This window comes from Rana temporaria, chromosome 4 (genome assembly GCF_905171775.1).
Source record: "Rana temporaria chromosome 4, aRanTem1.1, whole genome shotgun sequence".
Lineage (NCBI taxonomy): Eukaryota > Metazoa > Chordata > Amphibia > Anura > Ranidae > Rana > Rana temporaria.
Genome location: NC_053492.1, coordinates 83761338 through 83777221, shown reverse-complemented (window position 1 = coordinate 83777221; position 15884 = coordinate 83761338). Strand labels below are relative to the sequence as shown.

Genomic DNA, 15884 nt, shown 5'->3' with positions numbered 1-15884 from the left:
AGGTAATAATGGTGATATACCTATACCTGATCGTGAACCCAAAATTGGGGTGTGCTGCTGTAACCGGCTAGTAAGTTCTGTTCTGAGTGAAACCTGTCCTGTTAAACCATTGTATGGTTTTGTCCACTGTGCTGCAGCTCAGTTTCATGGTCTTAGAAATCTTCTTGTAGCCTAGGCCATCTTTTTTTTTTTTTTTGCACGGTTTCAATTTTGTTTTATTGTAGAAAAGTCAAGTATGGTACAACAATAAATGACAGTAAGCATACTACAAAAAAATCGAGCACACAGAGTATATACATCTGAACAAAGAACATGCATAATGAATAAGATATAGTCTTCAGCAAAGTATTGACAGTTTCACATTCCTAGCCAGCTTTAGTATTTCAGTGTCTGCACACCTAAATTACACTAGAAGGATCAAGGAGGGGAAGAGGCGGGGAGAGGAGCAAAAGGGGGGGGAAAGGACAGCCCAGTGTCAGACACTGGGGCCATTAGGCCTCTCACGCCAGCCATGGTACCCAGATAGCATCAAACTTGTTGGGACATTTCCTGTTTATATAACGGTAAAGCACTATTGATGGAAGCCCATAATTTGGGCAGAAATCGGACCTGAAACGGTGAACCAGCACGCACCGGACCCCTGCTGTACCTCTCCTGTCATCTTTAGGAGAGGTAGGGCTAAAAGAGCTTTGGACCTACTTCTCCTTTAATATACAGCAAACTTATCTAGGGAGGTGAGGAGAAGGGTGGAAAAGCTGGGTCAGCATAGAGAGTAATTTGGTTCTCCCAGAAGAGAGGTCTATGACCTACTTGGGGTTCCCTACACTATCCCCAATTTTTTAACCCTGTGTTAGGACAGGCAGTGTTCAAATCTAGTTTTCATATGATGTATAGCTGCCAGCCCAGTACAAAGTAGGGGCAGCTTGATGAAACTTTTAAGCAAGTAAAACACCTAAAAAAAAGTGTTAATGGGACCATGTAACATATTCAAAGTAGATGTTATTTCACTTTGGCTACAGAAGTGGTAAAACATACACCTCCCGTCTAGCAGATGTTCATAGCAAATAGTTAATTGGCTGAATTATAGGATTTGGAAGGAAAGGAAAATGTGGCCATACAATTAAAGCCCAAGTTTACATACTCCTATCATCCTTTCGCCAAAATCTTCCTCTCCCAATGACCACCTCTGCCACCGTAATCTTCCAATGCATCAGAGGTTAATAGAAGTAAATGAGACAGGCACTTATCAAGGCTACCCAAATATGTCAACCCTTTTTTCTCAGCTTCTGCATAATTATAAGCCATTTCTACAGTTTCCATGTAGGAAACCAGACTATGAATGGAGCCTGGGGAAATGGTTGATAGGTCTACCCCATCTATTCATTGATTGTGTTTAATTTATAGACGCTGTAGTATGGCTTCTATGAATACAGCTGCTGGGTAGAAAGGGCAGACACAGTAGAAAACTCCTGATGAGTGCCTGTCACATCCCTCTATAGTTCTATTGACCCCGTCTACATTGGAAGACTACGACGGTGGAGCGGACATCAGAGGGGGGATATTTTGTCAATCAATGCCAGTGACAAGGGAGTGGGGCAGGGCTGATCTTTCCTGTCTGTGTTTATAGACGCAGACAGTGAGGAGGAGTTGGCAGCGCCGTGGGTGACCTAAGAAGAGGAGGTTTAGGGCTGCTCAGAGCACTTACATTCACTTTAATGTATACATAGAGACTTGCAGGCATTGCATGAGTGTAACATTTACCTGGCCAGATAGATCCTAATGGATATGTTGGCATTAAAAATCGTTGGCATCCCATATGTATCTCAATTATTGGCTGTTTAGACCTGAAGCTGTGTAATCTGCCTGATAATGTGGATGTATATGTGCTGAGACATTACTGTCCTCAGTCTTCCTCCTCTGCCCATTGGAATAACTGGTATAACTGATGGCTGCAGGAAGCTGTGTTAGTTGCTGAATAGCAAATCATCCTCCTTCCACATTGTATTTTTCAGAACACTTACCTATAGCAGTCTTAATCTTTCCCCGCCAAGTTGCGTTGTGAAGTTTTCAATATTATTCTCCTGAAAATAAGCATTTAAAGAAAATAAGTCGTCTCCAGTCTTTTGTGTTGCCCTTTCCTGCTTGATGTAATTGCTCTTGACAGGGTGTTGATAGCAATCGATTTTCCGTTTGTCCTCCATTGCCTAGGAGAAAATCAGTCTACATTCCTTTGTGGAGGGTCTGCAGAGGAGCTTTACACAAGCGAAGTACGCTAATGCATTAAACATGTAGGCAAATGTCAGGCATTGAAGGGGCCTGGTCTGGGCAGCACTGGTTATGAAGCAGAATTCACAATGCTTGTGAGATGACCTTGGGCACACTTTCTCCATATCCCTTGAGTATTGTGGTGTTTGTCACTGTCATGGCGCTGCATTTGGAATTCTATTTTATTTGGACTTGTTTATTAGAACAGTAAAAAAAATAAAAGCAGGACAGACATTTAAAGATATAGGGCTAGATTCAGATACCTTTATGCGGGCGTAGCGTATCTCCTATACGCTACGCCGCCGTAACTTTGAGAGGCGTGAATGGTATTCAGAAAGATTTTGCAGCCGGAGTTAAGGCGTATCTTTACTGCGACGGGCAAGCGTACCTTTCGTGAATAGGCGTATCTTGCGGATTTATTTTAGGCGTAAATCAGCGTACACGCCCCTAGCGGCCAGCGTAAAAAATCAGGCAAACACATCCAATTTTTTGGGTTGTTTCACAGCAAATCTGAACCGATAAACACAAATTCATATGAAAATTCTCATAGACAAAGGCTTTTTTTTTGTTGTTTATTGTTTCTGATCATGCACAGGCTTTCTTTTCTGATTCTTCTTCTACGAAAATCGTACAAACAATTTTGGAGTTTGTCCCTCTGGGAATTTTCGTTTGGAAATTTGGAAATCGGCTTTCGAAAGTTGTGTGCACACTATGCGAAAATCGTACTAAAATTCTTTCGAAGAAAATGTTCGCCCAATTTTCTTATAGTGTGTTTCGGTGATTCCTGTTGGCTTGGCTGAAATTCAAGCAGTATATGGCTCTGTTGGCACCACTTCATTAATAAGTCAATTGACTGGCTGACTTTTGTTGAAGGAGCCTGTTGGCTGAACAGTGCTTTGCCTGCTGTCAGAAAACAATAGCTCAGCAGGGGATCATTTGCACTATTGGCATAGATGTAGGAGTTTGTTTTCTGAAATCGAAACAAGCATGGTCAGCTTTACTTTTGTTACCTTTTTTTGTATCTTCCTACCTATGTTTTGACTTGCACAAAAAAAAGTATATTGGGGAAAATTATATTGTCTATCTCAGGGATGTCAAACTCAATTTCATCAAAGGGCCAGTTAGCATAAGCAGTATGATTGCCCTCAAAGAGCCAGTTGAATCTGGGATGCGCTACATACAAAGTGCAGGGTTCAGGGGTGCTTTATGTATAAAGTGCAGCATTTAGGGGTGTCCTATGCACAGTGTGCAGCCCAACCCCAACACTCCCAAAGCTTTCTCACATCTCCCTCTCCTGCCTGGCCTGCTTTTAATACCTCCCTTGCAAAGATATCTTTCTCAGATTCTGGAGATCTGTCCCTGCTGTGAGAGTGTGCAGGGATCTGTTCGTTCCAGGAGCCACTGTGTTTACAAGTGACAGCAGGGAGTGGAAATGGAGGGTCAGAGCTGGAGGTGGTGGAATAGAAACCTAAGTGCACGGGCCACTTGACAAGACCTGAAGGGCCGTATTTGGCCCACAGGCCTTGTGTTTGACATGTGCGGTCTATATTAAAATGAACCTTACCTGACCGCAAACATTTTTAAGGCTTCATGTACACTGCTGCTGGTAAACAGACGTTTAGGAGCATTTGGACATTTTTTTCAGCTGCCTCTGAACTCTTCTCTGTTATCTTATCAGTACATGTACACAGGGTCATTTATAGTTGTTTTTGGGCAGTTGAGTTCAGAAGCATTTTTTAGAAAGCAAAAGATGCGTTCAGAGCGGATGTTCGGAGGCATTTGAAACGCCAAATGCCTGTATCAGCTTGTAAACGCGGCAACTCGCGTTTAGCCGCATTTCGTTAACAGGCGTTTTTAATTTTTTCAAAAAATAAATACAAATTATATAGTATATATTTTAAATGCTTATAAACGCAAATCTGGCATGTAAACCTGGCATGTAAACGTGGCATTTAAACATAGCACAACTGATGTTTTTAAGACAGCAACAATGCTGAAGTGTAGGCAGATTTTGGAGTCGGCAAGCATTATTACTAGTTTTAAACTCTCCCAGTGCTGAAGTGGCATCTCATAGATCCTATACCCGCACTGTGTATGGATGATTTGACTGCTTTCGTTAGGCCTCATCCCTTCCTAGAGCTAAATTCCACTTCAGCTTTCAAATCTGATGTTTCAGAATTAAATAATTTTATAGCAGGTGATTGGGTTTAGTACTAGAATTCTGTTCACATGGACATTTTGACAAACATACTGTTATTTGCGTAGGTCAAATAAGATAGCATTTCTAGTATCACTATATTTTGTTTTTTAAAGGTTTTTTTTTTACTTACTGTATATACTCGAGTATAAGCTGACCCGAATATAAGCTGAGGCACCTAATTTTACCACAAAAAACTGGGAAAACGTATTGACTCGAGTATAAGCCTAGGGTGTCCATGTGCATGCCTCACTGTGCCCATGCCTCACTGTGCCCATGCCTCACTGTGCCCATGCCTCACTGTGCCCATGCCTCACTGTGCCCATGCCTCACTGTGCCCATGCCTAGACTGACGTTTAACATGGAAGGGGGGCTCCCCAGCCGTAGGTCCTGCAGACAACAAACTTTGCACACTTGTAGAGGAAGAGTGGGGCTACATGTGTGAAAAGTTCCGGGTCCAGGAGACCTATGACCGGCCTGTACTGGGTCCCCAAAGTCACCGGAGAAATTACAGTTTAACATGGAAGTCTATGGAAGGGGTGCCCGGCTTTGAAAAATCGGTAATCCCCCGCCGTAGGTTTCACGGACAACAAACTTTGCATACTTGAAAGAGTGGGGCTACATGTGTGCCAAGTTTGGGGTCCAGGGGACCTACGGCCGGCTGGTACTGGGTCCACAAAATCTAGGCGATCTGGCACAAAAAGCTGACTCGAGTATAAGCCGAGGGGGGCATTTTCAGCACACAAAAATTTGCTGAAAAACTCGGCTTATACTCAAGTATATACGGTATATGGAAACTGTATTTTTGAAGTATATATTTTACTAAAAGAAGTCACATGACACAGAATTGGCAGAACATTTTGAGTTTTCCGACATAGTTGCAGTAGAAACAGTTTGTAGGCCCCTCCCTCTTTCAGTTTTATGTGTTACTTGGAACATAAAGTGTTACTAAAGGTAATTTTTTTTAATGAAAATTATTGACATGATATACTTACTTGTTCTGTGCAGTACTATTGCACTGAGCGGCCCCAAATCTCCTTTTTTCTGGTCCTGGCAATCTTGGCTCCTCCTCTTTTATGTGTGCTCCTATAGCAAACCATTTGCTAGGGAGGCACACAGTGTATGCTTGCTTCCGAGCTGTGTGTGTCTATGGGGCCGCGCTATTGCTCTTAAAGGAGCCGACATACACCTACAACATTTTGCAGGAACGAGTCGACCTGCCACAGTATGTTGATGGTGGCTGGTCGGCAAGTGGTTTAACTGACTTCATTTTCAGACTGGAGTTCTTCCATTTTGATCTGTAAATGAACAGAAAGATTTCAATGTTTGTTTTTATCTCTCTTTCAGCGCTCAGCAAAGTTGTTGCGGGAACAGCTGTTCGTCAGCTGTAGACGCGCTCGCTCCTGATGCCTGATTATACACTCTATAGTACACGCCGCTCTACACAGGAAGGGCCAGCAAGGAGCGGATGTGATGTTGACCAGTGGTTTTTTGATTGGTTATCCACGCCGCTCTTTACAGCAAGGGGTGAATGTGATATTGAGCAGTTTTTTTGGGGGGGGGGGATGGTTTTCTCAATAAAATAGACGTCTCAGAGAGAGAGACTTGTAAAGCGCAACACATGCAAACTGAATCTCCTCTGGGCACTGTCTCACATCCGCCCCTTGCTGTATAGAGCAGAGTGGATAACCAATCAAAAAAGCACTGCTCAATACCTTGCTGTGTAGAGCAGCGTGTGCTATAGAGCGCTGTGTATAACGGGCATCAGGAGCAAGCTCGTCTAAGCTGACAATCAGCTGTTGAGGCTCTGAGATGTCCGTGGCCTCCTACTGTGCATGCGCTGTGCCTGCGCAGTCGAGGCAGGAACCTATACAATAGAGGAACCAGCTCGACAAGACACCAGCTTTTTTTTTTTGACAGCTGTGAGCAGGGAATGGCTCTGCACTTGTTACATGAATCATAGAAATGCTGGATTCAGATTGTGGGGGTTGATTCATGGTCACGATCTTTTAACGGTTAATTGTGCAGCTCTAGAACAACTTAAAGCTGTTAAAGTCAAACTCTGGACAAATAAAAAAAAAATATAGCATTGTAAGGGTCTATTGCTCATTTTTGTCTAGGGGAGCAATAAAAGGAGATACACCAATTCTCCACTCCTCCCCGCAGTTAGACTGGTCACCACAGCTCCTGTGTCCCCACGTTTTAGTAGTGCAGGGTCGTGACGTCATCAAGTCCTGAACAGGGTCCATAGCCTTGCTCTGGATGCGAGGCGGCCACCTGCTAGGGGAACAGAAGATCAAGTAAAGCGTTTTTTTCTTTCCCCTAGAGACACAGTCATTAACCCTTGCATCGCCGGCATAGCCTTACTGAACAGGATCACATTCTATCTGCTTGTGGTTGAGCTTCAAAGTGTATGTAAAGCTGAAACTTTTGTAAGGAAAGGTTAGAAATGCTGTCAGATTTTTATAGCTGTCTGGCTCCCTGCTGGAGGGATTTATCACCTCTATTTGTTGTGGTGACAAATGTCTCCAGTCTACTATATCCAAAGCTAAATTAAAAAATAATAATAATAATAATTTTGGATTTGCAAATGCAATTTTGCCTTAATAAATATGCAAGAAAAGCAGCACAAAGCTCAATTGTATAGATAAATATTTCTCAAAACAAGTTTGCATTTGCTGCTATGTTTCTCTTTGACTAGTTTTCTTTAGAATTTTGGGATGATCACTGTGGTAAATATGATAAGACTGCTGGCAAAGGCAGGCATGAATGTGCTGGTGCCTTGCTTTGTTGTCTGAGAAAGTCTGGACATACACTTCAGACACATAGTATGAGAATAATTGCTTTCTATTATCAGCCTAGAAAGTTCTTCTTTCAGACATTTTCACGAAGGCGACCCATGGTATTTCTGAGGCTTTTGCATCAGCATCAGAATTGCAAATTCATTGGCACTGGGAATAATAGCTGAATACCGCTATTAATTTGTTTTCTCCTCACTTCCTAGCTAAGGAGGTGTTTTCACAAGTACTGACTGAGGTGACAGAACCACAGTAAGCAAACGCTCAAATTAATAAATGATTTAAAACTCAGATTATGATTCTTTGACTTGATAATTGAGCTCTTAATTAGCCACTAATTTGGAGACAACATCAATTATCTTTTAACCTGAACTTGACATGTTATTGTTGTGTTGCGCTAGCTTTCCTGCATCACTAATACAATGGTAACAGTCGAGCTAGATTCTCGATCGCAGGCAGGAAAACAAATCAATATTAGAATATCATTGAGACAGTGTTGTGCGAAGTACAGCTGAGCGAAATGACACATCCTTACCTTCCTCTGATTCCTGTGCCACACTACATTTTTCTATTTTATATATATATATACACAGGGCTCAAGTCCTGCGGGAACGGAGTTCCTGCACTTTTTTCACAGCAGGAACTCTTTGCAGGACTAGAGCAGCCGAGCCGCCCGAGCCAATCCTTCACTAAGCGGCGATGCCCAGCTCGAGTCACTGTCAGGGGCAGGCGAACCTTAGTAATCCTTTATGTTACTGGCCGCTTCATGTATATCGATTCATCAGGTAGTGTGCGGGTATTCCGTCACTTCCTGGATGCCGCAATGTCTCCTGGGAGCTTTTGTCATTGTTCCCAGGAGACATTGCGGAGGTCTGCCGCGAATTATCGCGGGATTTAGAAAAAAAACATGCGGTTTAGTAATTATGCATATGAGCGTATCATTTTTTTTGTGGGGGGAGCGGATCTTGGGTGGGAGTTCCCACACTTTTTTCCCCAGGACTTGACCCCTGTATGTGTGTGTGTGTGTGTGTGTATATATATATATATATATATATATATATATATATATATATATATATATATATATATATATATATATTTATTTATTTTTTAATCGCAATGTAAGTTAGTCTATTTGCCTACTTGCCTTTAATTTGATTTTTAAATGTTCTCTACATTCTTTTGTTACGGTATATTGTAGGCTTATTTCCTGAAGCAGAGGAAGTTTGATAGGTCTCCTAGTTTTGCGAATAATTCTAATTTAATTCCCATCTCCCTGTGTTTTGCCCGGAGATAGACTAATGTTCCTGTATAGCTACGATCACTTTTTTTTTATTTTATTTATTTTTTTACGTTTTTATTTTTTTGTCTAAATTCCACCAAGGCAGAATAAGCAAAGCACAGCACTCAAAAATGTGGCGGTCAAGTGCAAACAGTTTGAACATCATTATGAAACAGAATAGAGGTAGTTTGGTGCAAGCTGTGAAAGTGAAATGCCTTAACAGTATAGCTCTCAGCTACCATTTTTTTTTTCTCAATCAGATATTTTATATTGAATTTTCAGGTTTTTACACAAACAAAACATACTTCTGTGACAATAAACCTCTTTGATGTTCACAGCGTAGAAGCGGAAAATACAATTCTACCATTGTCTGTCACATTAATGGGACTAACAAAAAATGCAGTATATTTGTCATCAGGAGCTCTGTTGATAACACAGACCCTTATATAACAAAAACTAACAAAACACAATGTCCTTTGTAACGGCTGTTATCAAACAAACATCATATATGTTAAGCCGTATGACTCGTATAGTTGATATGAGTAGTGCCAGTGTCAGTTCTAGAGTCACTTAACGTGCTATTGAACCCACAACAATAAAATCAGTCTGTGTATGCAGTAGAGCATGCTTGTTATAGTCACTGTTGAACCTAAGGGGTATATCATCTGTGTTGTGTAAAAAGGATGTTTGATCCCGTCTTCTCTAATCCTTCCCCTCTTTCTCTGTGCCCAATATATCTTCTGATATAGAACAGAGCATTGGGGGACAACCTGCACATGCTCAGTTTTGTGTGTATTGCTAGAGGATTTCTTTTTTTTTTCATGGGAGGGTGCATGTGATCAGCACAGGGCCAATTGGCACGGTCCAGAGGGTCAAGGGTCCTACATTCTCATAGGTCAGTCAGAAAACTCCTTCCACAAGCTTTAACCAATGCTTGGCTAGACACTGATAGAAGTCACAAGACTGCACTAACTGTTGATGAGAAAAAGTATTGCATTTCCATGGTCTGTGTACTGTGGGAGACCAGACATTGTGAATGCAGGGTCCTGGGTTTAGTAACACTTTAAGAGAAAAGTGGTGCACCTTAAAAGGGGTTTACAAGACATGCCAATAGTCTATTTATGATTTTTAGGATAACTGAGGTCAGGGGCCAGGCCCGGCATGGCTAGCCACAGGTCCTATATATTTTCGAATCGCGTTGAACAATTTCTATGTTGAAATATTTTTTTTTTCATAGATAGATATTAATTTGAGTTAAAGCGGAGTTCCGGCCACAATTGCACTTTTTAAATATAAATACCCCTGTAATACACAAGCTTAATGTATTCTAGTAAAGTTAGTCTGTAAACTAAGGTCCGTTTTGTTAGGTTGTTGCAGTATTTAGACACTTTATAAAATAGAAATTGACTGGGGCCATCTTAAGTGTGGGCATCATGAAGCCAGACTGTATGACTTCCTGGAGTTCAGCCTTGCAAATCTCGCACATGCTCAGTGCTGCACAAGCAGTGTCAGATCAGGTTTCAGCACCTGTGCTGTCCAAGTCACATGATTCTTTGAGACTGGGGAGTGCACAGACTCCTGGGAAGTTACACCCACTACATTCCCAGGAGTCTGTACGGTGAAGCTTAAGCACCTAGGTGCAGGAAGTGGGAAGATTAACTATTCTGCCTAGCAACAACACTTTGAAGGCATCTACAAAAAAAAATAAAAAATCCGTAAAGGACTAATGACATTTTTTTAAAACTACTGATGTAATGTTATATTTATGGGTGGAACTCCACTTTAATAGCACTCTAACAATATGTATGTTAGTATTGTTAGGAAAGGTAGATTTATCAATTATCCTTAGCAGGCAAATACTTGGGTCTGCCACTAGTGCTAATTGAAACACATTGTTTATAGTGACTAGTACCCCTTGCCGGGATTGGTGAGGTATGGGACATCTCCACCCAATGTGAATAAGATTAGCAGAACCACTGTCACACCTAGGGCAAAGCAGTGTGTCTCAGTTGGCAAGTGTATCGTTTTTTTGGCGTACGATAGGTTCTATGTAGAAGAAACACACACTTTTGGTAGAACAGCTAATGCTATTTCCCACTGTTTCATATGCTTTAAGATGCACCGAGATGACCTGACATTCCTGATACTGATGTACAGAAGCTGTATAAATGTCATCCTATCTGTGATGCTGTTTCTATGCTATAAACTAGCAGCTCCAGATACACAGTTGGTCAGAGGGGCATAAATGATCACTTTATCTGGCCTTTCCACTGTCCTGATATGAGTAGAAAACCATCTGATTTTTTGAATTTGAAAGTGATGACTTGTCTAGCAATGCTGGTTAGCTGATTATTTTTACAAAGCTAGTAATTGCATGCATGTGTAATAAATTATTATTATTTTTTTTTGCAGAAGCTGCTTACAACTCATCACTGACTGTCCGCATTCCATTCAGCAAGAGCTGGATTTAATACGATCTCTGAGTTATCTAGAAGAGTTTGGAGTAAAGATTCTTCCTCTACAAGGTATTTGAAAATCAATATATACAGATACTGCTGCCTAATCCCTATCATTATACATCACATTGACTACATAATGACCCTAAATAATAAAACATTAGCATACTTCTGAAAATCATCTGTCTTCATCTCATCTGATCCAGGGATCACTGAATTGGGAGTTGCTATCGGTAGGCTGTAAGTTTTCTTGCATTTAAAGGTCCCTCTAGCTTAGATAATAGTTTTCCTTAATAGGGATGATTTTTCAGTGATTTACATCATTCAACTCAGTAACTTCCTCTGGAGAACTAAGGGTTTATTAGACTGTAAGCTCTAACGAGCAGGGCCCTCTGATCCTTCCTGTATTGAATTGTATTGTAACTATACTGTCTTCCCTGATGTTGTAAAGCTCTGCACAAACTGTTGGCACTATATAAATCCTGTATAATAATAATAATAATGATGTACTGCTGACACCACCAGTTGTTAGGGGGGATGCTGTTTGGTTCTATAAGTGTCTTTATAATTGCATCATCTAGTGCTCTTCAACACAGGAGACCACAATCAAACTCCAACTAGTCTTAGCCATATATGGCTTGGATTAGTCAAATCCTGTGTAATGGGTTCAAATTCGAGCTGTGGGTGACCCTGTTGCACCCCTCAGCTAAACAAAACTCAACTGAAAAATCAAAGAACATTGGAGATAAAGAGAAACATTGTAACATGTAGTTCTTTAGATCAAAGGAATGAACTTTGGTCTGTAAACAAGATCAATTTAACCACTTAGTGGAAAAATGGATATTACCGCGCTTATCAAAGGAGGGGAAACAGAGAGGGGAAGAAAGGGGGAGGGGAAATGAAAGTGATGAGAAGTGGAGGTACAGCTGCGGCACTGGAAGGTGTATCAAACCATAAGCAATTGAAAATGGGGAGGGTAGTGCTGCGCTAATCAGTGGTGAATGGATAAGTGAATAAACAGGTGGGGGAGGGGAATGAAAGTAGGTGTAATTGAAATGAGGAGCAATATAGCCCAAATGGCATCAGCATAAAAATAAATATAAATGATCAGTGAACAATAACAGTAATGGTGCAAATCATATAACTACACAGGTTCCTCTTAATGTGATGAAATACACTATAAGTAATGGTGCAAAAAAAAATTTCAGGTAACTGTGCTAAGTGACACTCCTATATTGGTGATAAACAGTCCATCAACAGAGTTTGAAAAATATTAGCAAAAAATATAAGTAAAATTTCAAAAGTCCAAGAAAGCAAAAGTGCAAGTGTAGGTCCGCAATATGGAGTGAGAGGAAAATGGGTATCCAGTGATCCTTTTAGGGTAAGTAAGGATGTCCCCTTACCTTACTGCTGTAAGGTAACAGCATATAGATCCAACCACATTAGATGGTTCACTCAATGGGCTCTGATCCAACAACGGCAGGTCCTCCTTGGGGTTCTCGTCCCAGATTGGTCAGTTTCTCGCCCCAAAGAAATAAAGCATCGATGGTGTGATACCGTTTTAAAAATTTTAATTCTCAAAGAAAATAGACAGGGGTACTCACATAATCCAAAATACAATTGAGCATGTAAAAAAGAGGGGCAATCTGTCGCCAACGTCACCTCCGATACCTCTCAGTGGACTCATGCGCATTCGTCACTATCATGTGACTTCCTCAGGACTCCTGAGGAAGTCACATGATAGTGACGAATGCGCATGAGTCCACTGAGAGGTATCGGAGGCGACGTTGGCGACAGATTGCCCCTCTTTTTTACATGCTCAATTGTATTTTGGATTATGTGAGTACCCCTGTCTATTTTCTTTGAGAATTAAAATTTTTAAAACGGTATCACACCATCGATGCTTTATTTCTTTGGGGCGAGAAACTGACCAATCTGGGACGAGAACCCCAAGGAGGACCTGCCGTTGTTGGATCAGAGCCCATTGAGTGAACCATCTAATGTGGTTGGATCTATATGCTGTTACCTTACAGCAGTAAGGTAAGGGGACATCCTTACTTACCCTAAAAAGGATCACTGGATACCCATTTTCCTCTCACTCCATATTGCGGACCTACACTTGCACTTTTGCTTTCTTGGACTTTTGAAATTTTACTTATATTTTTTGCTAATATTTTTCAAACTCTGTTGATGGACTGTTTATCACCAATATAGGAGTGTCACTTAGCACAGTTACCTGAAAATTTTTTTTGCACCATTACTTATAGTGTATTTCATCACATTAAGAGGAACCTGTGTAGTTATATGATTTGCACCATTACTGTTATTGTTCACTGATCATTTATATTTATTTTTATGCTGATGCCATTTGGGCTATATTGCTCCTCATTTCAATTACACCTACTTTCATTCCCCTCCCCCACCTGTTTATTCACTTATCCATTCACCACTGATTAGCGCAGCACTACCCTCCCCATTTTCAATTTAACCACTTAGGCCTCGTACACACGACCGAACATGTCCGCTGAAACTGGTCCGTCAGACCAGTTTCCGCGGACATGTCCGACCGTGTGTAGGGCCGACCAGACAGTTTTCCGGCCTAGCGGACAGGTTTCCAGCGGACAAATGTATCTTAGCATGCTACGAAACATGTCCGCTGGAAGCCTGTCCGTCCCGAGAACCCGCGCATGGCGTCAAAGTGATTCGACACATGCGTGGAAGCATTGAACTTCCGGGTTCACGCACGTCGCCACGTCACCGCGTCGTCTGTCCGCGGGGAATTTGGTCTGATGGTGTGTACAGCCATCAGACCAAATGATCCCAGCGGACATGCTTGATATAAACGGTCCGCGGACCGTTTTCATCGGACATGTCCGCTCGTCTGTACGAGGCCTTAAAGACTAAAGCGTTTCTATAAAAAGTAGATGAAAGATGGATAGCCGCACTCCAAAAAAACGTCCAGGTTGTCTTTTATTCAAATAAACAGCAAATACATCACCAAATCATAAAAACAGGAACAGGGGAACAGCCGACGTTTCGCACAAGATCAGTGCTTATTCATGGCATGGCACGTCGCTGCGTCATTGTCGCCGCCACGTCACCGCGTCGTCTGTCCGCGGGGAATTTGGTCTGATGGTGTGTACAGCCATCAGACCAAATGATCCCAGCGGACATCCTTGATATAAACGGTCCGCGGACCGTTTTCATCGGACATGTCTGCTCGTCTGTACGAGGCCTTAAAGACTAAAGCGTTTCTGACACTTGTTATTAACAAGTTAAAATCAGTATTTTTTGCTAGAAAACTACTTGGAACCCCCAAACATTATACATTTTTTTTTAGCAGAGACCCCAGAGAATAAAATGGCGGTTGATGCTTAATTTTATATCACACTGTATTTGCACAGCGGTCTTTCAAATAATTTTTTGGGGGAAAAAATACACTTTTAATGAATACAAAAAATAAATACTAAACAGTAAAGTGAGTCCATTTTTTTTGTTATTGTGAAACATAATGTTACGCCGAGAGTCGTGAGAAAATCGTGATATTTATTCTTACCAAAAAAAATGTCATTCTCATGTTAGCCAGAATCATGCAGCTCTATGTTGGGTCAGGTGATTTTGATACAGGACATTGTTTTTCCATCACCAAAATTGTGGTTTTCTTCAGAAAGGTCATAGTATGCAGGCTTGGAACTAAAGTAATCTCGTAACATTGGACACCCAGAGATGATTACAATGTAGATTAATTCTTCACAAATTGTTCTTTGTTTTTGAATGTTGCCAAGTTTTTGTTGCTGTTCACAGACTATAGGTTACTAGTCGGTTATAAACAGTGCAACTAAAAACTACAAGGTATCATCAACTTTCAATGTTTGCAACACAGTATGCAAAATATAGTCAACTTTACAGGCACTATTAGTAAAGTTTTGTTGCTTTTAGTTTCACCATGTGAGCATCTTAAAGCACAGTATATCTAAAGCCAGAACTTCGGAATTTCTCTAGTGGAGACAGAGTAGACGGTAGTTTTACCCATCAAAAGAATTTTGGCTTTAGATACACTTCTAGCATTCACAGTAGTTCACTTGTTGGTCGCTTTGAGCAGTGTAAATTAAGGGTTCAACAAAGCCAGACCCAATTCATACTGGAGCAGGAGGGAATATATCACACACGTTGGTATTCAATGCCTCAGACTGATATTGTGCACAGCTTTGGGGCAGCACGGGAACTCTAGCAAGGACCCTGGTAGAAATAAGAGAACAGCCTGTGTGAGTTAATCTTCCAGCAACTACTGGAAACTATGGGCCAGATTCACAGACAAATACGTTGCGCAGCGGCGGCGTAACGTATCCCATTTACATTACACTGCCGCAAGTTTACAGCGTAAGTGCCTGATTCACAAAGCACTTACCTGTAAACTTGCGGCTGTGTAACGTAAATCCGCTCGGCACAAGCCCGCCTAATTCAAATGGGGCGGGCGCCATTTAAATTAGGTGCGTTCCCACGCTGAACGTACTGCGCATGCTCCGTCCGTCAAATTACCCGACGTGCATTGCGCTAAATGACGTCGCAAGGACGTCATTGGTTTTGACGTTAACGTAAATGGCGTCCAGCGCCATTCATGGACGACTTACGCAAACAACGTGAATTTTAAAATTTCGACGCGGGAGCGACGGCCATACTTAACATTGGCTAGGCCACCTAGAGGGCAGCCTTAGTTTTACGCGGCGTATCTCGACGGAAACAACGTAAATTTAGAGCGACAGGTAAAGCGTACGTTCGTGAATCGCCATAACTAGACATTTGCATATTCTACCGCAATGGAATCGCCACCTAACGGCCGGCCTAGAATTGCATCCTAAGATCCGACGGTGTAAGTCAATTACACC

General features: G+C 41.6%; 1 protein-coding gene across 1 annotated transcript in view; it reads left to right on the top strand.

The window, feature by feature from the left end:
- Positions 1 to 15884, top strand: part of NBAS (NBAS subunit of NRZ tethering complex) — a 975710-nt gene that overhangs the window by 378179 nt on the left and 581647 nt on the right. Inside the window, exon 31 of the mRNA XM_040348578.1 lies at positions 10955 to 11067. Within this exon, the coding sequence (XP_040204512.1) occupies positions 10955 to 11067 (113 nt within the window). The remainder of the gene's footprint in view (positions 1 to 10954; positions 11068 to 15884) is intronic.